Source organism: Anomaloglossus baeobatrachus, chromosome 1, assembly GCF_048569485.1.
Source record: "Anomaloglossus baeobatrachus isolate aAnoBae1 chromosome 1, aAnoBae1.hap1, whole genome shotgun sequence".
NCBI classification, from domain to species: Eukaryota; Metazoa; Chordata; class Amphibia; order Anura; family Aromobatidae; genus Anomaloglossus; species Anomaloglossus baeobatrachus.
In genome coordinates, this window is record NC_134353.1 from 427,157,667 (window position 1) to 427,185,412 (window position 27,746).

Consider the following 27,746-nt stretch of genomic DNA (forward strand, 5'->3'; position numbering starts at 1 on the left):
AACTGAATCGATAAGTAAATGGGAGCGTGGTCTGACCATATTATATTACCTATGGTCGCTTCTACTGTCATGTCTAGGAGGGCATGAGAAATGTGGAAGGAGTCAATTCTGCTATAGACAGAATGGACCGAGGAATAGAAGCTGTAATCTTTGGTGTCCGGATGAAGAATCCTCCATATGTCCACCAATCTCAGATCATGCATGTGCTTTTTGACCCTTTGTATGACTGAGGCCGGATAGGACGACTTACCCGAGGACACATCGAGGGCCGGGTTCATTGGTAGATTAAAATCGCCTCCTAATATCACCGGAGAGGAGTCCGCAAAATCTTCCAGAATTTTCCTCCCGTCTGCACAGAATCTGTCCTGCCCCTGGTTAGGAAAGTACATGTTAGCAATAACAAAGATATTGGTTTTCCAAGAAAGCTTTAAGAAAATATATCTTCCCTTGGGGTCGATACAGGAGTCTAACACCTCTGGTATGAAGGACCTATGAAATGCCACGGAAACCCCCTTAGACTTAGCATCAGGATTCGAGCTATGGTGCCAAATCGGGTAGTAAGCCGAGGAACACTTAGGAATTGCATCTGACCTAAAGTGAGTTTCCTGAAGCATCAAGATGGCCACCCGTTGCTTATGACAGGAATATGCTATCTGTTTTCTTTTTTCAGGGACATTCAAACCTTTAACGTTGAAGGAGCAAAACTTGACACTATCCATAATGCATGTCAGCTGGAAGCATGATGTGGTATCTGGGGGCTGGTCCAGTCAGGTGAGAGGGAAGGATAGAGAAGAAAGAAAGACAGAGAAAAGAAAGAGCAAGGTTTAGGTCAAGGGACCTAAAAGGTGGGTAAGGAACCCTAGTATTAAGTGGTGCAAAATTTCCATGGCAATGGATTGCCATTTGCACTAAGGGGGGTTAGAGGAAGCCAAGAACGGCAGCGAGTCCGTTCCTTACCCCCCGCCTCTAATACAATATGATATATCATTATAAAGCGCACTAACTATATGCTCCCGCTAAAACTTTATCATCTAAAGAAAAGTAAACATCATAACAGGCTATTATTCTAGGCATTGACCCCAATCAGCATTCCCGGTAGGTAAGCAGTGTTCAGATCAGGGACAAGATTCTAGTAATTGTAAAAAACAAGAAAATCACATGGGTCTCCCGGGCTTATTTCTCAAAAGGCCCAGATCTTCGCCTCTAGACGGTCCCGCCCCACAGGGTCCAGTCAGTAAAGGCTAGGGGAAGACACTCCCAACCAGGTCCACCAGGTGGAGGATCCAAGTGGATCTATAACACAAACAGTTTACTGCTTCCTCCTATGAGGTTTAAGTGGTACTTGACCCAATGTCAGAACCTCTGATAACACCTGTGAAATAACACAATGCTAGTCTGGAAAGAAGCAATATTAGGTGACAGGAGAAAGACTTTCAACAAATCACAGTAACTTGCAACGATGCCTTTGATGCAGTTTCATGGAAAGGCCCTCCCCTGCGGCTCCAGGGATAATTGGCTATCATGCCGGAAGGGCCCATGAAGGTTATCCCCGGTAGGAAACAGGGGTGCTACACAGGACCGCTACCCTGTCGGATTGCTCGTCAGGACCTCTTTGTCTCCCATGGCGACGGACTGGCTGCCATACTGGGGGTTCCACAGGGAGTTGGGGGCCTGAGGGCCAATCCGGCAGTGTTACCATAGGAAGCTCGAAAGTCCCTAAGAACTTAGCCAGATCTCCGAGTTTGCGAAAGATTGCTGATTTCCCATCCTTATGCGCTGTCAGCTGGAAGGGGAAACCCCATCTATATGGAATGTTTCTGTCCTGGAGGTGTTGGAGCAGGGGTTTTAATGCTCTTCGCAGCTGCAGAGTGCGTCTAGCCAGATCCGGTAATATCTGGACCTGGGACCCCTGGTAGTTGATGGATCCTGCCTGCCGCACCGCGGACATGATGGAGTCCTTTACCTTATAAAAGTGGACTCTACATATTATGTCCCTTGGACGTGAATCTGGAGGGGATTTGGGACCCAGGGCCCTATGTATGCGGTCTAACTCAATCAGCCCAGAGCTTTGTTCTCCCAGAATTTGAGCAAAGAGCTTCTGTGCCATGGCCTCCAGTTCAGGCGTGCCAATACTTTCAGGGATGCCACGGATACGGACATTATTTCGCCGATTGCGGTTCTCTAAGTCCTCTTGCCCTGAAGTGAGCTCATCAATCTTTGCTGAGTGGCTAAGTAATATTTTCCTTTGTAGGGACAACTCAGCAGTGATGGCTTCCTGGGACTTCTCCACTTCCTCTACCCTGTATGTGAATTCAGATTTCAGTGCCTGCAGCTCTTTCTTATAAGTATTCTCAAGCCTGCTAGCAAATCTGTCAAAATCTTTTTTTGTAGGCAAAGCCTTGATAGATTTACTTATCTCATGTAGATTAGGCAGATCTCCCTCATTGTCCTCCTCGCTGGAGAAGTCCTGCTGTGATTTCCCCAGCTCCTGCTGTGTCTGTGTTTGACTTTCCCGGGGCTGTGAGTTTTCCATGAGGGAGGCAGACGCCATCATTGATCTAGTGTTCCTGACGGCTGCTGAGGTGCTCTGGCTGAGGAAACGATCCATGTTGCTCACTGTCTCCTTTATCTCACCTCGGTGTCTGGTGACTTTCCTGGATCTGCCCATAAGCAGGGAGATGTTAGTGTGCTCTAATAGAGGCTAATGGGGGAAGTTCAGGACAGAGCTCCCAGCAAGTGCAGCTCACTCGGCCATCAGCAAGCCACGCCCCCCGGGCTGCTCTGTTTTTAATGGTATTACTATCACTGTGTTTTGTATGCGTTTTTTTGGACAAAATAAAATGTATACCTTTATACATGTTGGTGTGCACATGTTTCTATTGAGGTCTTTTTTCTTCTTGTACAATTGTTATACGGTATTCCCTCATAGTTGTAGCACCCAACTTTATTGAATACAAGAATATTTATTAGGCATATGTGCACCCTGTTTTCTATCTATATTGTTGTTTGTGGCTCTGGTTAGAGCCTTCCCAGGGTGGCACACCACATATTGTTTTGGTTTTTGCCATATAACAGAATTGGAGAGACCTTAAAGTGAACCTGTCATCAGAAATTTAGCTATAAAGCTAAAAGTTCCCCCTCTGCAGCTTCTGGGCTGCATTCTAGGAAGCTTCCTATAGTTTTTGTGGCCCTTTTTATTCCAAAATAAATACTTTACAAACTTGTACCTTTTCGTATGCAAATTTCTTAAATCTTCCATGGGGGCGGGCTGCCTGATGTACGTTGCTGTCCTCCTGCCGATTTACGCCGCCCCCGAACTGATGACAGGTTCCCTTTAAGAGAGCTCTCATTATTGTGTTAGCTATTTGTGTGGACGTATATTTCTCTATTATGGATTGGGAGACTCGTGAAGCAGCATCCTCCTCAGGTAGGCAGAGATTTCGTATAACCAATAGATCCACCGTTTGCCCCTCTTTGTCCCTAGTTCCAGCAATCAAAATATTTTTCAATTGGTTAAGAAGGATTTTATTTCTCTCTGCTCTCGTCCTGTTGGCTTTCCAAATTTGACGCTGGCAGAGAAGAGAGCTATTCACACCCTCAAGAGCAATACCTCTTTTGTTATAAAGGAAGCGGACAAGGGGGAAACGTGGTTCTCTGGCCTATAGAGATGTATACAGAGGAGACCCATAGACAACTGGGCAACATCAGATTTTACCTTAAGCTACCATCCGATCCGGGGACGATGTTCGCGAAGAAACTCAAGAACCTGTTATGATTCCCAGATTAAATGCTGAATGTATCAGCTAAGAAGAGACAATTCATCTGGGTTGAGCACCCGGTGGTTCCAACTTTCTATATGTTACCTAAGGTGCACAAGGATTTGCAGAAACCACCGGGTCGCCACATTGTCTCCAGCATCGGCAGTTTATGCGAAAAAGCATGCACATACATTGATTTTTTTCTTGCAGCCCGTGGTTACCACTCTACCTTCATATGTACAGGATTCAGCATACTTCATACAAATATGCCAGGATATCAATGTGGCACCCCAGAATCTGCTAGTCACATGTGATGTGGAGTCGCTCTACTCGAACATTTGACACTCAGACGGTATGCACGCAACAGCTTTTTTCTTAAATAGCCAAACATCATCTGATCGTATGCACAATTCCTTCTTGTTGGACCTGCTTGATTTTGTGCTCAAACATAACTTTTTTGTTTGATAGGTCTTTTTTCCGTCAGATCTCGGGAGTGGCCATGGGGCGAAATGTGCCCCGGCTTTCGCAAACTTATTTTTGGGATAGTGGGAGGCAACAATGGTTTTTCCATCTCCAGGATTTCTCAAATCTATGAAGAAATGGTATTGCTACCTTGACGACATCTTTTTCCTATGGTCAGGTACGGAATTAGAATGTCGAGAATTTATTGAACAACTGAAGTCAAATCAGATCAACATCTTTCTCACATATGATTTCTCTCCTACTAGAGTAACATTCTTAGATTTGGAAATCAAGAGAGATGGATCAAGACTAACTATCAATCTGTATCGTAAGCCAACTGCAACCAACTGCCTCCTATCCTTCAAAAGTTTCCATTCGTTACATACCCGCAATGGCATTTCAACAAGCCAATTCCTTAGGATCAGTCGGAATTGTACGACGTATGAGGATTTTAAGATCCAGACAGGTGCCCTTACCCAACGTCTGAGAGAACGTGTATATCCAAAACGGATGATCTCCCGTGCCTTCCAACGTGCCAGTGGTTGTTCCCAAGAATCACTTCTATCTACAGTGCGACATGTCCAGGACAAACAGCTGAGGCTCATCACGGATTTTAATGATCAATGGCGACAGGCGACAGGAGTTTTGCAGAAATATTGGGGGATTTTGATCTCCGATACACATACCACACAACAAGTGGGTTCTTTCCCCTCACTAACAGAGGGAGGGCGCCACATCTGAGAGATTTGCTCACTAGGAGCCATTTCAAAAGACCCACTTTCAAATTGAATTGTGGCATCATATTGCATGGTTCATTTCCCTGTGGTAATATCTGCCCCCACATGTGTCCCACTAGGGACATTTTTGTTAATCCTCTCGATTCTTCAAAACATCAGTTAAAGTCGTATATTAACTGCAAAACAAAAAATGTCATCTATGCCCTCACTTGTCCATGTAATAAGGTATATGTCGGCCAGACATCACAAGAACTGCGGAAGAGAATGCAGAAGCATCTCTCCACCATAAATCTAGCACCCTCTGATATACGGAAGGGTAAGACCCTCACCCCAATAGCATCACACTTCCTGACTTACCATCAAAGTCAAACTAGTAAAATTCAAATTTGTGGACTTCAGAGGATTATGGGATCAGAAAGGAATGATTTCCATCAGATCCTACTTTTACAATACGAATCACGTTGGATTTTTGTATTACAGTCCATTAATCCATCTGGACTGAATGAAGAGCTCAATTTCACCGGCTTTTTAGGTTGACTATGTTGGGTATTCTGGATTTTCCAAGTGTGTATATATTTATATACAAACTGTCTCATTATTAATCATTCTTAACCCTCCTTTTCTACTTTAGGAATTTAAAGGTACCGTCACACTAAGCGACGCTCCAGCGATCCCACCAGCAACCTGACCTGGCAGGGATCGCTGGAGCGTCGCTACATGGGTTGCTGGTGAGCTGTCACACAGGCAGATCTCACCAGCAACCAGTGACCAGCCGCCAGCGACACGTGGAATCCATGCTGCGCTTGGTAACTAAGGTAAATATTGGGTAACCAACCCGATATTTACCTTGGTTACCAGCGCACACCGCTTAGCGCTGGCTCCCTGCACTCCTAGTCCTAGCCAGAGTACACATCGGGTTAATTACCCGATGTGTAGTCAGGCTGTGTGTGCAGTGAGCAGGGAGCCTGCACTGACAGCGTGAGAGCGGCGGACGCTTGTAACGAAGGTAAATATCAGGTAACCAAGGAAAGGGCTTCTTGGTTACCCGATATTTACCTTCGTTACCAGCGTCCGCAGAAGCCGGCTCACTGCACATTCAGTTGTTGCTCTATCGCTGTCAAACACAGCGATGTGTGCTTCACAGCGGGAGAGCAACAACTAAAAAAATGGTCCAGGACATTCAGCAACAACCAGCGACCTCACAGCAGGGGCCAGGTTATTGCTGGATGTCACACACAGCAACATCGCTAGCAAGTTGTGCCTCAGCAGTGATGTTGCTAGCGATGTTGCTTAGTGTGACGGTACCTTTAAGGCCCCGTCACACTAAGCAACATCGCTAGCAACATCGCTGCTAACGAACAACTTTTGTGACGTTGCTAGCGATGTTGCTGTGTGTGACATCCAGCAACAACCTGGCCCCTGCTGTGAGGTCGTTGGTTGTTGCTGAATGTCCTGGGCCATTTTTTAGTTGTTGCTGTCCTGCTGTGAAGCACAGATCGCTGTGTGTGACAGCGAGACAGCAACAACTAAATGTGCAGTGAGCAGGAGCCGGCTTCTGCAGAGGCTGGTAACCAATGTAAACATCGGGTAACCAAGAAGCCCTGTCCTTGGTTACTCGATATTTACCTTTGATACCAGCCTCCCCCGCTCTCACTGCCTGTGCTGCCAGCTCCTGCTCTGTGCACATGTAGCTAGCTGCAGGACACATCGGGTTAATTAACCTGATGTGTGCTGTAAGTAGGAGAGCAGGGAGCCAGCGCTAAGCAGTGTGCGCTGCTCCCTGCTCTGTGCACATTTAGCTGCAGCACACATCAGGTAATTAACCCCATGTGTGCTGTAGCTAGGAGAGCAAGGAGCCAGCGCTCAGTGTGCGCTGCTCCCTGCTCTCTGCACGTGTAGCTGGTCACTGGTCACTGGTGAGCTCACCAGCAACTCGTGTAGCCACGCTCCAGCGATCCCTGCCAGGTCAGGTTGCTGGTGGGATCGCTGGAGCGTCGCAGTGTGACAGCTCACCAGCAACCTCCTAGCAACTTACCAGCGATCCCTATCGTTGTTGGGATCGCTGGTAAGTTGCTTAGTGTGACGGTACCTTTACTCTTGCAATTGCATAAGCAAAGTGTTACAACCTACGCCTGAATGATATCTGTCTCTATGAATCTATACTGGCGTTCTACTGCCTCTCCTGCATGGATCATGCACGTCAATCCATTTTGGAAAAACTTTGGCTTTGGGGGTTTTGCCTGGGAGAACATTCCCTTTCCTACTTAAAGAGGACTGATGTAAATTCTATCAGAATAATGTTATCACAATTTCATGGGAAGCTCTCCATATCATTCCTCTCGTTCAACAGTCTACTTATATTCATTTTTCACTGGATGAATTATAGTTGCCATTTTTTATACTATGTCTGAGACAGGATTGTGTATGCGCCTATTTATCTTTTCCGTTATTATCTTGTCTTTTGCCCATACATATTCGTGGTGTGAGCAGTACTACAATACCATCTCGAGCTCTAACCTTCGGACAGGGTGTTCGATCTGATACGAGGCTTTTCTTGGCCCTTTTGTGATACAGGAAGACAGAAATGTCTATGCTTAGGATTTCTGGGAGTGTATAGAAATAAGTTTGAGAATACATGCTCGCTGTAAGCTTTTACCAAACTATATCCTTTGCCCACAACGTCGCTGGGCATATACATTGCTCGTATTTCATATATAGTCATTCTATTCTAATGCACATACTTTGAATTTCGCTCTATATGAATCATTAGTTGAGATTAAGTTTAGGTTGGTGGCCACCAGTGCGCATGCGTGTGCTCCCCTGTATATATAACCATAATAGTGTTTAAAACCATATATTGAGATGATCATAATCGTTGGGATACTTGTCCTGTGTTTCTGCTCTTATGTCTACCCAGTATAAAGGTGATGAATTTATCGTTACCATTATGTATAGGTTTGATTTATTGTGCCGCAAGTATTATGCGGCGGATGACTATCAATACGTACTTATGGGTTCTTCATGTGTGTATGTACATGTGTGTGCATATAAGTGTATATACATGTATATGTATGTGTGTATGCATGCATTTATAATATGCCTGCACTACCCGGGAGACTTGCAATTTGAAATGGACTATACTGTTGTGATCATATATGTGCTTTTTAGGAATATGATACATGTGTGAGTCTCTTAGGATTACACTTTTTAAGTGTATATTTCAGACTGTACTTATGCTATATTCTGTATATATTTATATGATTTGTGGGGTTTACCAGGCATAAAGTGGCAATTGCCACCATGATAAGACTTAGATTATGTCATCGTGACTATACTATATGGTTTCCATGGTCAGAGCTTTAATCATGTGGCCACACTGCTTCCCCATAGTCGGTCATTCATATAGTCACAGAGCATGCGTGGGGGCCCCGTGCACTTAAACAATAAAATAAATAATTTTACTGGAGGCACTAGGGGCTGCCATGCTGGATTTGCTGTGTGTGTAATGACAGTTACTCACTCCTTTATGGCAGCCCCTGTGCATAGACTGAGTCTGAATCCGACCCCTAGGCTTATCACAGGAGAGCTCCATGCTGTGAAATGGATGCGCCCCCTGGGCTGTCCAGATCACAGTTGAGGGAGGAGATCAGCGCCATCTTTCTGCAGCTCACAGCGGTCATGCTGTGTGCTGAACTTTTCCCCCTTGTCACCCGTTCGGCCCGTGGAGCAGTGTACCAGCGCCCCTCCCCCCCGCCGCTACAGTCTCCAATGACACCCCCACGCTCTTCCCCCATGGCCTATCACCTGTTGGCCTATGTGAGTAGTGTACGGCCCCCCTCCCTCCCCGGCCGCAGCGGGGGTGTGTGTGTGTGTGTGTGTGTGTGTGTGTGTGTGTATGTGGCAGAGCATTTTGTGTGCGCGCGTGTGGCAGAGCATTGTGTGTGCGTGCATGTGGCAGAGCATTGTGTGCGCGTGCCTGGCAGAGCATTGTGGTTGAGTGTGCGGCAGAGCATTTTGGGTGGTCGTGCATGCAGAGCATTGCACAGTCATGCTGCTCGGTCACAAACAGTATATACACAGTGTTCACACGGTATATACACAGACAATACACAGTATATAGTATATACACACGCTGGCTCCGCCTCCCTCATGCTGCTCGGTCACACACAATATACACAGTGTTCATACGGTATATAGTATATACACAGTAAAGGATATATAGCATATACACATGCTGGCTCCGCTGCCCTCATGCTGGGTGCTCGGTCACACACAGTATATACAAAGTTTACACACTGCGTGCGTCTGTGTGGCAGAGCATTGCGGGCGTGCATGCGGCAGAGCATTGCTGGACCGGGGCGTGCAGAGCGTTCTGTGGGGAGCAATATGCAGCTGTCGTTGGTGACACTTTAGACATTTGTGGTCAAACAAAATGGCTCCGCACTGTGTCCCTACACTTCATTCTCTCTTATCTGTTGGAAACATCCAGATTGGGAGGGGGAGGTGTAATATCACACACAGGAGAGCAGATTCTGCCCACTTTACTGCAGCTGTAATCCAGGCTTTTTCTACAGTAGGATTTCAGCAGCTGCTCCCCCTAGTGTTTAAGAGTGGAAAATATCAAATTTTAATTTTTTTTTATATTTTGCTCAATTAAAAACAAAATATTTAAACAAAACATTAAAACATTAATACTTTACATTTTTTCAGTTATTGAAAACATTTTTTGGGCACGACACCTTCCCTTTAAGACATTACTGCCATAAGGTACTTGGTGGGAGAATGCCAAAATATAGATGGGAACCTGAGAGCCAATTAGGAAGCACTCAAAGAAGCAAGAAATGTTACAGAGACTTGAAACATTTTCTGAAAAATGTAATTTATTAAAGAACATTTCACATTACAAAAAATAAAAACTTTTGTTAACCATTGATACCTATCTGGTATCGTATATGTAAATAATGTTAGAATTAAAACATTGCTTAATTCTACATAAAATATGTTTAATATTTCCCCGATAACCCACTAATAAAAAAATAAACAGAAACAGACATGACATTTTCGCCAATGGACCTTTATCATGAGTTTTGGTCACCTGAGGAACAATGTGCTGCAAACCTCACCAGCAGCGACAACAGCCGCTGTACGACATCAGCATTAAAACAAATATATAAATAAATCTCTCAATCAGTATAACTAGGTCATAAAAACACTTATTTACATTGGAGTACATGGGTTTTTTGGCTTTTTTTTCTTCAGTTTAGTTGCGATACTTGGGCCCAGAGACTGCACATGTAGATTTTTTAAAACATACATGGAACAGGATCCATTTTTATTGCAGCCAAGGAGGTTTTATTTCTAACATGCGACTGAAATTTGTTAATCTGCAATCTTATCGGCTGTTATGGGCAACATGTATTTTTCCCCTAGTTTCAATAAAGCAATTCCATTGTGTCACTTTGTCCAGTTCCTTTTTAATATAACCAGTTATTCTGCAGAAACAAATTACGGTAAATGTATTTTGCTACGCATCACAATCAGATGTCATACCCCTGGATAATAGAATTGTCTCAATGTGATGATCATCCAAATACATTGCTTAAAAACATTTCAGTTTGGAATGGAGGACATCGAAGAGCTGTGAGAAACGTCTGTCTATAATGGCTAAAAACTTGTAGATCACAAATTTAGACTAATAGCTCTTAAATATTCCATATAGGCACATAAGGCAAAAGCTTAAAAAAGGTGTCATCTAGGACTTACCTCTTCACTCCCTGGGGATTTTCCATTTTCATTTCTTTGTCCCCTCTTTCCAAGAGCCGCAACTTTTTTTTTCCCCCCATCAATCTAGCAATATGAGGCTTGTTTTTTTGTGGGATGAATTGCACTTTACATCATTCATTCTGCCATAGGTGTATTTTTTAAAAATGGTTTCATTCATAATGGGGCAAAAGAGGGAGGTGATTTGAACTTTTTTAAAAATATATATTTTTTTTTCCTTACACTTAGTCCCCTTAGTGGACGTGAAGCTAATAGAAACTGACAGTCTGATTGCTTGTACTGTACAGAGCAGGGCCTCAGCATCACTCCAAACAGCACAAATGATCTTTCAATGTCGGCACTCACAGGAACTACATCATGACAGACACAGGGGTCATCAGCTGACCCCCGCTGTCATGAGAACACATTGGCACTCCGTGATCACCTCACAGGGCCGCCAATGGTGGGGAGGAATGTTGTGCTCTCCGATGTATGGAGCAGACATGTGGGAAGAATGCAGGCTCGCATGATTAAAGTGATACACGACCAATGATGTACCGGTATGACATAGGCTGTGAAGCGGGTTAACATTGATGGCCTATATTTAGGCTAGGCAGTAATATCTGATGTGACACCCGGCACCCCCGCAATCAGATTTTCTTGGTGCTAGCCAACTGTGAAGAGCTGAGGAACAGAACAGTGCCATAAACACAATACTGGCCATGGCTGGGTATACTGCAGATCCAGCCCCTATTCAAATCAATAGGTGGTCCCCAAGTGTACTGCCTGAATGCGACCACTATACAGTTGACAGTTTTGCAGCTCCACAACTCATCACATCCAGCTGGCACAGAGCAGCTGATTGTTGGGTGTGCCATCAATATAAGTCCCGGATAACCCCTTTAATAGTAAATCAGAAATGTGCTGATTGGAGAAGTCGCGTTTGACAAACAGGTAAAAAGTAAAGTGTTCAAACATCTTAAACCATTACAATTCGTGATAAGCGAGCACTGCCATGCTTGGTAGTCATAACAAGCAGTTGGATGCTCTGATGGTCATGACTCGAATACCTGAGTATAATGGAAGACAATGGGGGACTTGAAATGCTAGAGTTTTCCATCAGACTTCTATTATACTTGGGTGCTCAAGTCACACCCATCCGAGCATCCATCTGCGTATTACCAGTACTGAGCACCCAAGCCTGGTAGTGCTTGCTCATCATTAATTACAATATAATCAATGGTAGTAAAGGTATTAATACAGAATTGTGCTTTTAAGTACTTAGAATACCTACTGTTCTGAATGGTTAGAAAAACTGTGACCAATATGATTGGCAATATGATTTGCAGTGTTTTTATGCCAACTGCTTGAGGCATTATTTTGTGTAACTTAAAACATTAAGAAAAAAAAGACTTAAAGCGAATCTGTCATCAGTCTCAATTTAGCCATTTTAATAAGTATTATCCATAAAATTACACTCCTGAAGCATCTTTTCCCATAACACATTGTGCCTCTCCTTTTTTATTCCTTCTAGAAAGGTCTACATAAATTGACAACTGGGCATTACCAGTTGGGGGTTATGTCCCAATAAAGTTAGCACTAATTGGACAGTGTCCATCTGTAAGGACACACCCCCAACTGGTAGCACTCCATTGTGGTATGCAGATACACTGAGAATATTAACAGGAGAATGGCCCTATACCAAGTTGTAGGAAAAGATGCTCCATAATTGGTAAACTTTCAGCAAACTGGCACTCTAGACACCACAGTGTAGAAAACAATTTGTTTAAAGGGAATCTGTCAGCAGATTTGGTACCTATAAGATGTGGCCACCACCACCAGTGGGCTCTTATATACAGGATTCTAACATGCTGTATATAAGAGCCCAAGCCGCTGTGTAGAACGTAAAAAAATCACTTTATAATAAATACTTACCTAAAACTGTCGCTGCGGTGGAGTTGGGTCATATGGGCGTCTCCGTTCTCCGGTGCCGGCGCCTCCTCTTTCAGCCATCTTCGTCGTCCTCCTGAAGCTTGTGGGCATGACGCGTCCTACGTCATACACAATGACCGGTCCCGCGCATGCGCAATACAATAATCTGCCCAGAGCAAGGCAGATCAAAGTAAAGTGCGCTTACGCAGGACTTCAATGCTATAGCATGTGCATGACGTAGTATGAGTCATGCACCCCAGCTTCAGAAGGACGAGAAAGTTGGCCGAAAGGGGAGGCGCCAGCACCGGAGAAGCCCATATCACCCAACGCCACCACAGTGACCATTTAGGTAAGTATTATAAAGTGATTTTTACACATTCTACACAGCGGCCTGGGCTCTTACATACAGTATGTTAGTAAGCTGTATTTAAGAGCCCGGTGGTGGTGGCCGCAGCTTATACGCCCCACATCTGCTGACAGGTTCCTTCTAAATTCATAAAAAGGTCAATTCTTTCATTTCCATCATGTGATATGTAGTGAATTCTAGTAAGAAAAAAATTAAAATGTGTCACTTAAAAGGAACAAGTCCCCTCCAAAAAATTAATGCCTGCACAACTAATCGTCATCTGAGGGGAAATAGCGTTTAAATCCTAGCTGTCTTACTTGAAGTGTGGCCACTTAAATTCTATTCTCCCTGCAGCTGCTCACTTCCAGTCATTGGGGTGATGTAGGGAGCAGTTACTCACCACTCACCGGCACCATGATTGACAGCTTACCATGCACACAAATGTTGCAGAGGCTGACACTCAATATACTGGGGACTGATTACAGCCGTGCACACTGCATAGTGAGCGGTGACCAACAACCCTGTGCATCACCCCAGTGACTGGAAGTGAGCGGCTGCAGGGAAAATTTAGGGTCATTTTTAAGTAGGAAAGGCAACTAGTTACCTGCACTTTTTGACCGTACCTGTGTGCAGGTAAATGGCTTTTGTGGAGGGGACAGGTTCCCTCTGAAACAATATAACTTTATTCTAGTCACTTAAAATTCTACATTATGTAAAAATCTAAGGTGTTAAGAAAATATAATGCTTAAAAACAAACATTCTTTTATTTAAAAAAGATACATTTCAATTTTGGTCGAAGAGATTCAAACTTCTATTTTGCTGCACCCTTGCAGATATGTCAATGTCACCATTAATTACCCACCATACCAGCTGCATAGATAAAGAGGGTAACATCACAATTTGCGTTACATTATTAACACATGTACATCAATTTCGCAAAGCACATTTTTGTTATTTACAGTCCACATTCTATTTTATATCTCTTTTGATGTTACTACTGTGAAAATGACTGCACCAAATCCCACTGTTTGTCAGAGATGGAAACCGCATCTCTGCAGCAGAAGTGCCAAATTGGTGAGAAACGTACATGCCCTACAACGACATATTTCATGGCGTTATTGTTTACCAGTATAATGACCAGTATCATAAGACAAAAGTCATACTACATATGGAACGCAGTTGGGAACATCATGTGAAGTATCTAAGATCCCTCATCAAAAGAGATACAATTTAGTGTGGATTGTAACACAATACACATCTGTGTTAAATGCCGTGCAAATGGAAGAACAAGGTCAATATAGTCAGAGCATGACAATAACTTGAAAAAGAACAATACACTTAAAACGCATTGCCTTTTGGAATGAAAGTGATTATAGTCTTATGTTGTTGCACACATGTAAAAAATACAGACCTTTTGTTGTTACTTCTGGGGAGAAAGGACTGTTTTCAATTCTGTTATAAAGGGTATCATCTTTGTTCCTGTTCGATATGACTGCATAAACAAATAACTGATCTTATACCATCCAGACTTGTTGTGTAAAACGTTGAGCCCCCCAGACATCAGATTAAGTTATGTTACATTATGTTGAATACATTAAAACAGACATCTCAAGAGTGGTAACTGATCCTCCTCAAAAACTGTACCGAAAGTTTTCTGGTTTGGAAATCTAACCTCAATGTGCAGCAGCGACTTTAAAGAAAATGTAACGATCAGAAATATTAAAACCTATAACTAGTTCAAAATTGAAAAATGGAACAAAATGTAAGCTTTCTGAAGCATTTCACCAAAGTAATGTCAGCATAAAACAGAGCTAAAAGGTGTTGTCCACCCAAATTTACATTTACAGGTGTCTGAAATGCATCAATATACTTTTCTTTCCGATAGCTGCGCCAGATGTCAAAATTTCAGTATGGTCCCATCCGGTTTGAATCCAGATCAGAAAAGTCACTTCCCAACTTCTGTGTCAGCATAGGGGTAAACAGGGCTTTCATTCTGGTTCAAGTTGTCACCGGGTCAAAATGTGGCCATTTTTTCATTACAGCTGCTCTCCTGAATTTGCCATTATTTTGTAAATCTGCCACACTGTTCCAAAGATATGGGCCTTTGTATTTTTTGCCAATGTTTCAGGGGGTGTCGCTTCCAGCAGGCTGCTTTGAGAACAGTCTCCTTGGTAAAGGCACTAAAAATTAAATCACAAAATAAGAAAGGCCATGCCTTTGGAACAGTATGGCAAATTTTAATAAAATGAAAAATGTAATATTCAGGAGGGCAAAAGAAGTCCAATCAGAGCAAAACCGGTCCACTTTTGACTTTGTGACAGGTCCTCTATAAAAAGGGAACTAGTCACCAGGATTTTCTACTATGAGCTGCGGCCACCACCAGTGAGCGTTTATATACAGCATTCTAGAATACTGTATATAAGAGCCTAGGCTGCACTGTATAATGTTAAAAACACAGCTTTTATTATACTTCCCTATGGGGCGGTGCGGTACGATGGACGACACTGGTCTTGATCCAGCTCCTCCTCTCAGCTTGCTATTACCGTCCTGTTTCCCTGCTTCGTGTGGATGACGCGTCCTACGTTATCCAGAGTCCACCATCGCCCTCCTGCGCATGTACACTTTTATTTTCCCTGCTTAGGGCAGAGCAAAGTACTGTAATATGCAGGAAAAAGGTCAAAGAGCGCCCAAACATGCACATTACAATACTTTGATCTTCCATCAGCAGGGTAGGGAGAAGTGCGCTTGTGCAGGAGCACAATGGAGGCCTCTATGTGGATGACGTAGGATGAGTAATCCACACAGTCAGGGAAGGAGGACAACGATCGCAAGAAGAGAGGAGGCGCCAGATCAAGACCAGTGACGCTCATTGGACCGGACCGCCCCCCAGGAGAGTATTATAAAGGTGTTTTTTTACATTATACAGAGAAGCCTGGGCTCATATACAGTATTCTAGAATGCTGAATTTGATATATATTAAAAGAGCCTACTGATGGTGGCCGCAGTTTATAAGGGACAAATCTGACAACAGGTTCCCTTTAAGCTAGGCCACTTGAATCAATGAAAGGAGGCAGAGTTCTCTTTCGGTGTAAAAACAAACCTCAAAGTAACGTGGATCAGAGCAAAAGTCAGGACATCGTGGTAACTTGCATTTTCAATACTTTTAAACAACTTTTTACTGAGCTACAAGCCTTTTAATGTCCAAACCTAATAGTTTACAATTGTGCCAAGTTTGGTTCAGTTTGAAAGCAGTTTCTCCTACCCCTTCTGATTCACTTTACTCATACACAAGGCCTTCTCACTAGTTTTTCCAGATTTTTTTTTTTTTTGTCAGACTGTTTGAATTCAAATACGAGAAATACAAAGCAACAAAAGAAAGTAAACTGTTAGTATTAGAACTCTGTTCACACAGACATCAGCTGTAGCTTCCGATTTTACAAAACACGAAAGAAAAAAAAAAGAAAAAAAAAAAAAGAAGACAGTATAGCTATACTGAATGCCATCAATGATAAAACAGCACTGGTTACTTGAGCCTGTTTATTATTAAAATTTAAATTCTAAATAATAGGAAGCAAGAGGACGGAATCTTTTTTTTTTTCTGGGCACAGGAAATCCATATATTATCGAAAATCAAATATACACATAGCGTTCCCCCTAAAGCCAAACGTTGGGTAAATCTTTGTGAAAAGTACTCTATTTTCCTACAGAGGGAGCGGGAGAAGAGGAACAAGGTGGAGAGACTGGGACGGCACATTAATACAAGCAGATTAATTACCAAACTTCAAGCAACAGGGCTCACAGAAGAGCTGCTTTGTGAAGAAAGGTGTATACTAGTAGGTTATTAGCTTTTGGAAGAGAAATGGATTTATGACAGTTGCAATGTACTATTAAGACACAGCATTCATAACCTGAGATGAAAAATGTTTTGCAAAATAAAATTCTGCAATTTTAATAGCAAATTAATACACAACACGGTGTTTTCATTGCGATTTGAAAAAATAATAGAACCTACAGAGACGAGTAATCCAATCATCTCTATTAGGGTACATTCAATGCACTAATTTAGTCCAATTCACAGACCAAAACTAAGGCAAGCAAACAGGTAGCTACTTTCCCTCCTGTCCACTAGACCAGTATTACCAATTGCACAGGTGTGAACTCGTGGCCATTCCTAACGCCTTGATAGTAATTCCATTACCTGTGCAATATTAAAGGAACTCCTGAAAACCTGATCTGTTTGGGGGTCAGACTGGATTTGGAGAACACTGCACTATATGAACTGCCAAATGGAGTCTGTTACTTCCATAATGGCAGACAAGACTGGTCCAATAAATTGAGCACACTGTATGAACATAGCCTTTGGCATTTAAAGGGGAGGTCCAAAGGCTGAAGAGATTTCACATCTAAATCCCCATTTATTGCCCTCATCTAAAACCATTTCTAATATGGCTGTATTAAAAATGTTCCACCCTTCCTTGACTACCTACTATTGATTCTCTCCCCTCCCCCCATCTTCCAGTCTGATGACGCATCGTTTGAGAATTCCAGTGCATGCTGGGATACTCAGTCACCAGGGCAAGGGGTAGAGGCTACGATCACAGCCTCTACCCTCTCCCTGAAGAGTCAGTGACGCTCTCAGGGGCTGTTCTGTTCTTCCATGCTTTCTGTGCACTGTGTAATCTGCACAGTGACAGCATCCACTCTGTTACAGGCTCAGATAGTTCGCAGCACAGAGCAGCGCACTACCAGTGCGCATTGTCCGAGTACCTGGCAGCATTCAAAGACCAGCGCTGCCCCTGCAGCGACGTTACGTGCTGGTATTTCAAACCTGCCAGGTACTCAGATACTGTACACTATCAGTGCACACAGCTCTCTGTTTTGCCAACTCTACTGATCTGAGCCGACAACAGAGTGGATTCTGTCCCTGTGCAGATTGCACAGTGCACAGAGCATGGAGGGACAGAGCAGCCCCTTAAACAAGTTTCACCGATGATACTTCATTTTAGAGAGGAAGCAGAGGCTGTGACAGTGACAACAGGCTCTGCCCTCTCCTCTAATAACGCTTTGTTTGAATATCCTAGTATGCACTGGGATTCTTGAAGCATCATCAGTCAGGAAGTAGAGGGGGAAAAAAAAGGAAGAGTAGTTCGTGTAGTCAGGAAAGGGTAGGATTTTATTTATTCCCACCATATTAAAAATTAGTTTAGATTGGTGCAATGAATAGATAGGGATTTCCATTGAAATGTATTCAGCCTTCGTACAAATCCATTAAGACTAATCTAGAAACTAAATGCAAAAAACGTATATGTATAACTACTTCCCCATCCTCTAGTGGTTATTAACAAATATAGTGTAAAGAAGGAGTTGAACACAGCATATGAATCCCATTTATGAGTGAACAGGGATGCCATTCTTTACTGACTCGCTCATTGATTTATGCTATGTATAATATTATCCACTGTATTAGATTACAGTATAGTCTGAAAGGAAGGCTTGGTTTTACTAAAACAAAATATATAACAAATGTAACATTTAGAGTTGAGCGAGTACCTAACTATTCGTAGTCGCTATACTCATAAGTACTGTCTAAGGCTCTGTTCACACTAGAAAAAGTATTTTTCTCAAGAAATGTCTTGTCTGAAAGATTAGCACACTTGCAGTCAAAAAAAGCACCAACAACACCAAAAACTGCATGCGTTTTTACCACGGTATTGTATGTTTTTGGTGCGTTTTTCCCACGGGTTGGTCCTTGCGCTTTTTTACCATTATCTATGGCAAAAAACACAGGTACCTGCAGAAAAAAAAGTGACATGCTCATTCTTTTTCTCAAGAAATTCAGCAGAAAATGTTCTTGAGAAGAAAAAAAAAAAAAACAAAAAAAAAAACGCAGTGTGCTCACAGCTATTTCTTTTTTTTCCATAGGTTTTGCTGGGATATGTCTGCAGAAAGGTTACAACCATTTTCTCAAGAAATTTCTGCAGCAAAAATGCAAAAAAACCACGAGTAAAAACAGTGTGTGAACAAGGCTTAATACTCGCGTAGTCATTCCAAATAGCATGTGTAATGCAAGTCAATGGGGAATGCTCACAAAGTAACGAGTAACCCGAATTCTACACTATTCGCTACTCGCACGAATAGTACGGCATTTGGGTTACTTGTTTCATTGAGAGTTTTTTCCCATTGACTTGCATTACACATGCTATACGGAATGAATACACAGTACTCATGAGTATAGAGACTACGAATAGTTAGGTACTCACTCAAGTCTAAATATATTGAATAATTCAAGAAGTGATCACTTTTTACTGCAAGGACCTCATGCTGAAATTTAAAGGGACCATCACAAGGTTTATGCAGCCCAAGTAGTGACAGAAGCTTTTAAGTCATTTTTCATTAAAAGCTTTGTTATCACACAGTGCTGGAGTCCTTTCCATTAATTGTAAGCACTGCTGAGTCTTCAGTATTCATATCCACTGTTAGCCGCGCCCATCTGCCACTAATTGACAGCTAGTTCCCCATTTAAAGTATACGGAGAAAGCAGTTGTGCAACTCTATGCAAAGTTGACTCCAAAGCTGCAGAAGAAAACTGCAACAAAAAAAAAAAGAGTTATAGTAATTACAGAGACCCAGATTGTCGCGCTGTATCAAGACAGACCGCCATCATTTCAAGTGTAAATTATGCAGTCCTAATATCCCATACACAGCACGACCCTATTGAGCACTGTCATTTCCTCCATCGTTTATACAAAAAGGTGCTTTGTTTTTCACTTTTCTTATTTTAACTCTTTAAACTGAATACTGTAAGATGTTGGACCCACATTCTCCCAGAGGCAAAATTTGGCTTTCTGTAAACATTTGAAACTTTTTGTACATTTTACCCATATTCCACTTAACCAGCATAGTGACTTTCTCGCCTTTCATTTCTTAACATAATAGTCAATGGTGTAAAACACAATTTTTTACATTTTAAACAGCAAAAAAAATAAAAAAAATTGAAACAAAGTCAGTCTAAAGCTTTGGCTAGTGTTATTGGCTAAATACGATGTTAGGAAAAGATACGGATTGCTTGTGTGGCAGGAGCATGGCAAGCTGGGCACTCTGGTAACACCCGCTCACAGATCCGGATGGCACATTCCATACAGAAGAGATTATGACCACAAGGCACTAAGGCTGCTATAACCTCACTCTCGTAGCAAACGACACAGTCTCGTCCAGTCTTGCGGTGCCCTTCTGAGCTGCTGGAGTCAGTGGGAGAACCAGATGCCACAGATGAACTGGTAGGAAGAGAGGAGGAGGATGAATAACCAGCACTATTAGAAAAAGATCCCTGGTTTGGCAGCCATGAAATACTACTGACTGGATCACTGTGTATCCGGCGGGCCAGTGGATGCTCAAGCCCAATACCATTATCAGGTACAGTAGGGGAGAGTAACGGTGTTGTACAGCCACTAAATCCACTATTTCTTCTATGAGCTGGAGACCCATTGAGATTCTGGAGCTGTCCATGTGATGCATCAATGGTTGACCAAAAAGTTGCAGGTGTGTTCAAATCTAGTGCAAGATGGTCAAGGCCATATTCACAATCTTCCATACCTACTGGAGGTTGCCCTGTGTTAGCTTCTCCTCCCAATGGAAAGTTTCCGGCCAGAACTGATCTAAAAGGACTTTCAGGGCATTGTTCTCTGCACTCCGTGCCAAAGTAGGGGCTCTCCAATGATGAGCGGTCATTTCGTGATCCACTGGAATCTCGACGTGGAGCTGGTACCTTGGACCATAAACTGCCTGCGACTCTCCCCAGGACATCCATGCAAACATCAGTACCATTTGAGTCAAAGTCATTATCTGGATGGAAATCTATTATTGAACCTGTTCGCATGGTAATGTGAGCCTCTATCTCCTCACGTGCCCGGTCTACATTTTCTGGCATTCCTGAGACTTCAAAGACAGGTTCTTTGTCTCGGCTGGGTGTTACAATATAAGTGTGAGTACTTTGTTGAATTCGCTTAATGGTGGCACCTTTCGGTCCTACCACAAGACCAACCACACGATATGGGACACGAACCTGAATCGTGGTTTGACCTGGTAAGTTTGGAGGGCCCAGTGTAGAACCTGGGATTACGCTAATTTTATTTCTGGAGGCTCGTATAATTGAGAAATGTTCGGCTGCTGCAAGGATCTCACGCTTGGCCATTTCTACATCTTCTTTCCTTCCAGTCACAATGAACACAGGCTCCTCTCCCCGCATCGGAGTTTTGATGTAAGTATTAGTCTTGGCTCGAAGAGCTTTTATTTTACACCCTAAGAAAAGAGAAAATAAAATTTTAAAAAAATAGAATGCTTCTATACCAAGAAGATTATCTAGCCATCATCAATGATATCAATGTTTGCATGAAAAACAATTTTAGATTATTAAAAAAAAAAAAAAAAAAATAAATAGGAGACGTAGCCTCTTGCTATCGGCGGGGTGTGTGTGTGTGTGTGTGTGTGTGTGTGTGTGTGTGTGTGTGTGTGTGTGTGTGTGTGTGTGTGAGAGAGAGAGATACCTAGCTATCTATTATCTATCTATATATCTATCTATATCTATGTGATTTAAACATTAGGTCATTTTCTGATGAGAGCTACCCTATAAGGGGAAACGTTTCTTAGAGGCTTGTTGCATTAACCACGGGAAGCATGAATCAGACCCTAGCAGCGAAACTGCAGCTAGTTATGTTTTATTCTGAAATGATGCTGCATTTCAAAAAGTACACATACTTTGATAAGTCTGTTGGGGACAATATGTCTAAGTTTACTAGTCTAATGCAGTGCCCAGCAGCTTTTACCCTGCCTGATAACCACACAGGGAGGGGAACCTCTCAAATCAACTGGAGAAGGCAGGAAGAACTCAGCCAGAACCACATCTAGACTACTTAAGAGTCCCACGCCGGCTATTTAAAGTATATCTACCCTGAAGTGATGCAATATTTCAGAGAGAAGCATACCAGTCTGCAATCATGCAGTTAAGCTTTGATCCAAGCTGCCTGTGGACGAGGTATCATGACTAATGACTGGTTCCCTTTAACCCTTTTCCGAAGTCAGACGTACCACCACAATTCGCTTTGCAGTGTATTCCTGGATATGAACTTACTGGTACGTCCAGGTGTTTGTGTGGGCACACCTCCTGTGCTAGCATAATCGCCAGCAGGAGACCGGCTTATCTAAACCACAGGCTGCCTAAGGGGTGCTTCACACACAGCGAGATCGCTGCTGAGATCGCTGCTGAATCACGGTTTTTGTGACGCAGCAGTGACCTCATTAGCGATCTCGCTGTGTGTGACACTGAGCAGCGATCTGGCCTGCTGTGAGATCGCTGCTCGTTACACACAGCCCTGGTTCGTTTTTTTATTGTTGCTCTCCCGCTAAGCACACATCGCTGTGTGTGACAGCGAGAGACCAACAATCCTGAATGTGCAGGGAGCAGGAGCCGGCGTCTGACAGCCTGCGGTAAGCTGTAACCAAGGTAAACATCGGGTAACCAAGGTGGTTACCCGATATTTACCTTAGTTACCAGCCTCTGCAGCTCTCACGCTGCCAGTGCCGGCTCCCTGCACACGAGCCGGCAGGACACATCGGGTAAATAAGCAAAGGTTTGCTGTGGCTACGAGTGCAGGGAGCCAGCGTTAAGCGGTGTGCACTGGTAACTAAGGTAAACATCGGGTAACCATACCCGATGTTTGCCTTAGTTACCAGTGTCCGCAGCTTCCAGACGCCGGCACTGTGCAAGCGCAGCGTCGCTTCCACATCGCTGCTGACTGGGGGCTGGTCACTGGTCGCTGGTGAGATCTGCCTGTTTGACAGCTCACCAGTGACCATGTAGCGATGCAGCAGCGATCCTGACCAGGTCAGATCGCTGGTGGGATCGCTGCTGCATCGCTAAAGTGTGACGGTACCTTAACCCTCTAAATGCAGAAAGCAATAGGGATGGTGGCAATGAAAGAATTGCAGTGTGCCAATGGTCGTCATGGCGGCCAGGGATCAATTAACTTTCGGGTTTGTCAAGTACCACCATAAACAGGGTCTAACAGGCGTTCTCCCGGTGTAAAAATAACAGGTCTATGTAATGCATAAGTATCAAAGTGCATTAGACCAGTGACAAGAGCTGGTCGAACTCGCACAAAAACTGATCCAGACGGGTCCTGCTAAAATTAAAAAAAAAACAAAAAAAAAAAACCAACAAAACCCCGATCAGCTTCGACATCTGGTACCTACAGTCATGGCCAAAAGTTTTGAGAATGACAACAAAATTATATTTTCACATGATCTGTTTCCCTTTGGTTTTAATTGTGTTTGTCTGATGTTTACATCACATACAGAAATATAATTGCAATCATATTATGAGTACCAAAAGGTTATATTGACAGTTAGAATGATTTAATGCAGTGCTGACCCTTCTTCAGGACCTCTGCAATTCTCCCTGGCATGCTCTCAATCATCTTCTGGACCAAATCCTGACTGATAGCTGTCCATTCTTGCATAAGCAATACTTGCATTTTGCCAGAATTGTTGGTTTTTGTTTGCCCACCCGTCTCTTGATGATTGCCCACAAGTTCTCAATGGGATTAAGATCTGGGGAGTTTCCAGGTCATGGACCCAAAATCTCTGTGTTGTTCCATGAACCATTAAGTGATCACCTTTGCTTTATGGCAAGGTGCTCCATCATGCTGGAAAAGGCATTGTTGGGCGCCAAACTGCTCTTGGACAGTTGGGAGAAGTTGCTCTTGGAGGACATTTTGGTACCATTCTTTATTCATGGCTGTGTTTTTAGGCAAGACTGTGAGTGAGCCGATTCCCTTGGCTGAGAAGCAACCCCACACATGAATCGTTTCAGGATGCTTAAAGGGACTGTATCGCGTTTTTTTAATTTTTTATTAAAATAAGGGATTCTGAAATGAAGTATGTCTAATTCAAAATGAAATTCGTAGCTTATTTACTTTTTCTGTTATTCTAATTTTACTGTATGCACTGGGGGCCATGTTGGATTTGCTGTGTGTGTAACGACAGTTACACACTCCTTTATGGCAGCCCCTGTACATAGAGAACAGTGGTCGCCATCCGACCCTATGTGTATCGTTACAGTGGGTGTGTGCAGTGATCTGGACGCGCCCACTGGGCTGTCCATATCACAGCAAAGGGCAGATTTCAGCGCCATTTTTGTGGAGATTCAATCCATGCTCTTTGCACCACTTTACACCTGTCAACCGCCGTGATGTAAGTCCGGGACGCCTCCCCTCCCCCCCGTTACCGATCACACAACCCTCCCTCCCTCCGTTCTCACCAGCCCCCGCCCCCTGCCGTTACCGTATGTTATGAAATCACGTCCCTCCGCTGTCCCCAGCCCCGTTCTGGCGGCCGCCGGTGTGTGTGTCCTCCCTGTGCTCTCAGCAGCCCCCTGCCGTTACGATCTGTAATGAAACCCCCTCCCTCCCCCAGCTGTCCTCTGCCCCGTCCACGTGTGTGTGGTGTGTGTGTGTGTGTGTGTGTGTGTATCCTCCCCTGTGTGATACTGTGTGCCGAAATGTGTATCTAATCCTCATGTGTGATACTGTGTGCAGAGTTGTGTATTTCTCTCCTGTGTGATACTGTCTGCACAGCTGTGTATCTAATCCTACCCTTATCCATCATATAGTGCCAACTACAGAGCCACCGTACAGTGCCAACTACAGAGCCACCGTACAGTGCCAACTACAGAGCCACCGTACAGTGCCAACTACTGAGCCCACCGTACAGTGCCAACTACTGAGCCACCGTACAGTGCCAACTACAGAGCCACCGTACAGTGCCAACTACAGAGCCACCGTACAGTGCCAACTACAGAGCCACCGTACAGTGCCAACTACAGAGCCACCGTACAGTGCCAACTACTGAGCCACCGTACAGTGCCAACTACTGAGCCACCGTACAGTGCCAACTACTGAGCCACCGCACAGTGCCAACTACTGAGCCACCGCACAGTGCCAACTACTGAGCCACCGTACAGTGCCATCTACATAGCCACAGTACAGTGCCAACTACTGAGCCCACCGTACAGTGCCAACTACTGAGCCACCGTACAGTGCCAACTACTGAGCCACCGTACAGTGCCAACTACTGAGCCACCGTACAGTGCCAACTACTGAGCCACCGTACAGTGCCAACTACTGAGCCACCGTACAGTGCCAACTACTGAGCCACCGTACAGTGCCAACTACTGAGCCACCATACAGTGCCAACTACTGAGCCACCGTACAGTGCCAACTACTGAGCCACCGTACAGTGCCAACTACTGAGCCACCGTACAGTGCCAACTACTGAGCCACCGTACAGTGCCAACTACTGAGCCACCGTACAGTGCCAACTACTGAGCCACCGTACAGTGCCAACTACTGAGCCACCGTACAGTGCCAACTACTGAGCCACCGTACAGTGCCAACTACTGAGCCACCGTACAGTGCCAACTACTGAGCCACCGTACAGTGCCAACTACTGAGCCACCGTACAGTGCCAACTACTGAGCCACCGTACAGTGCCAACTAGTGAGCCACAGTACAGTGCTAACTACTGAGCCACCGTACTGTACCAAGTACAGAGCCACCGTACAGTGCCAACTACTGAGCCACCATTCTGTACCAACTACTGAGCCACCCATTCTGTACCAACTACTGAGCCACCGTACAGTGCCATCTACAGAGCCACAGTACAGTGCTAACTACTGAGCCACCGTAAAGTGCCAACTACTGTACCAAGAGTATTTTTTGTCTCACTGGTTTTTTTTATGCGATTTTATCATTGAACAATGTCATTGAAGATGTTTAAAAAATTAAAAAAAGAAAAAAGGTCTGTCATTTTCCTTCTTCAATATTCTTCATTCTCCACTAGTGTATGCAGGAGAGCAGACAGCTGCAGAACTACAAGGCTCAGCATGCTCCATCCAGGACTGTATGCTGGAGGGAGAGGCAGGGGGGGAGCACAACTACAAGGCTCAGCATATTACATCTAATAGTGTATGCAGGAGAGCAGACAGCAGCTGCAGAACAACAAGGCTCAGCATACCCCATCCACTAGTGTATGCAGGAGAGCAGACAGCAGCTGCATAATTACAAGGCTCAGCATGATCCATCCAGGACTGTATACAGGATTTTTTATCAACCCAAAAAAAAAAAAAAAAAAACACGTGGGCTTCGCCATATTTTTGTATGCTAGCCATGTCCAGCAGGCAGGTAAGGGCTGCCCCCAACTCCCAGCTGCCTATTTGTTCGCCCAATTTTTGAGGCCAGCCAGGTACAACTAGGCAGCTGGGGATTGGAATATGCAGTGCAGAGTTCCCAAGGTTTCTGGGCACCCACGCTGCGTATTGCAGTCCGCAGCCACCCCAGAAAATGGCGCCTTCATAGAAGAGCCATCTTCTGGCGCTGTATCCAACTCTTCCAGCTGGCCTGGTGACGGTTGGCTCGCTGGGTAATAATGGGGTTAGGGCTAGCTTTATATTATCAGCTGGCCCTAAGCCCAAAATTCATGGTGTCACGCCAATATTAGACATGGCCACCATGAATTTTCTAGTAAACATAAAAAAAAGACAAAAAAAAAAACCACAACACAGAAAAATTGTTTTATTAGAAATAAAACAACACAATTAGTGACTCCATCTTTATTGAAATTAAGACCCCCCCTCCGCAGTAATCCTGGGTCAAGGGTCCCGCGCCGTCCAATCCGGATCCAATATCATCTGATCAGTTTCCTGGAAGGCAAGCGATCAGATGATGTGTCAGGATCAAGTGCCTGAATCACATCACACATCAGCTGATTGTATAAATGCCGTTTATACAAATCAGCTGATGAATCTGTGAAGAAGAAGAAGAAGAAAAAAACCCTACACACATCCCTGCTGACTCCTGTTCGACCGCTGCAGGAGCTGCCGGTGATCAGCTGAAGAAGTCTCCGGACGCATCAGATGATAGGCGGGGCGGCAAAAAGACTTGCGATCAGCTGATGGGTCAGGTGATCCACCGCAGCGTTACGGGATGAGGAGCTGGGAGCGGGCATGGCAACGGGAGTCTGCAGACACGTGAGTATGTTTTTTTTTTTCTTTCTATTGTTTATTCTCTCACGCGCGGGAGCGGGCCTGCCGCCGCACGGGAGATTGAACGAGCAGTGTGGCAGTACCAGGAGGATTCCATTACCGAGAGAGACCCAGAGAGACCGAGAGAGACCCAGAGAGACCGAGAGAGACCGAGAGAGACCGAGAGAGACCCAGAGAGACCCAGAGAGACCCAGAGAGACCCAGAGAGACCCAGAGAGACCCAGAGAGACCCAGAGAGACCCAGAGAGACGAGACCCAGAGAGACCCAGAGAGACCCAGAGAGACCCAGAGAGACCCAGAGAGACCCAGAGAGACCCAGAGAGACCCAGAGAGACCCAGAGAGACCCAGAGAGACCCAGAGAGACCCAGAGAGACCCAGAGAGACCCAGAGAGACCCAGAGAGACCCGAGAGAGACCGAGAGAGACCGAGAGAGACCGAGAGAGACCGAGAGAGACCGAGAGAGACCCAGAGAGACCGAGAGAGACCGAGAGAGACCGAGAGAGGACCGAGAGAGACCGAGAGAGACCGAGAGAGACCGAGAGAGACCGAGAGAGACCGAGAGAGACCGAGAGAGACCGAGAGAGACCGAGAGGAGACCGAGAGAGAGAGAGAGAGAGGAGAGAGAGGACCGAGAGAGAGAGAGAGACCGAGAGAG

The 27,746-nt window shown here is 44.4% G+C and overlaps 1 protein-coding gene across 1 annotated transcript in view; it reads right to left on the bottom strand.

Annotated features, from left to right (window-relative positions):
- Positions 1 to 19,160: 19,160 nt before the first annotated feature.
- MEX3D (mex-3 RNA binding family member D) overlaps positions 19,161 to 27,746 on the bottom strand; it is a 33,319-nt gene continuing 24,733 nt past the window's right edge. Inside the window, exon 2 of the mRNA XM_075352615.1 lies at positions 19,161 to 21,293. Coding sequence (XP_075208730.1) covers positions 20,041 to 21,293 — 1,253 coding nt within the window. The 3' untranslated portion in view covers positions 19,161 to 20,040. The remainder of the gene's footprint in view (positions 21,294 to 27,746) is intronic.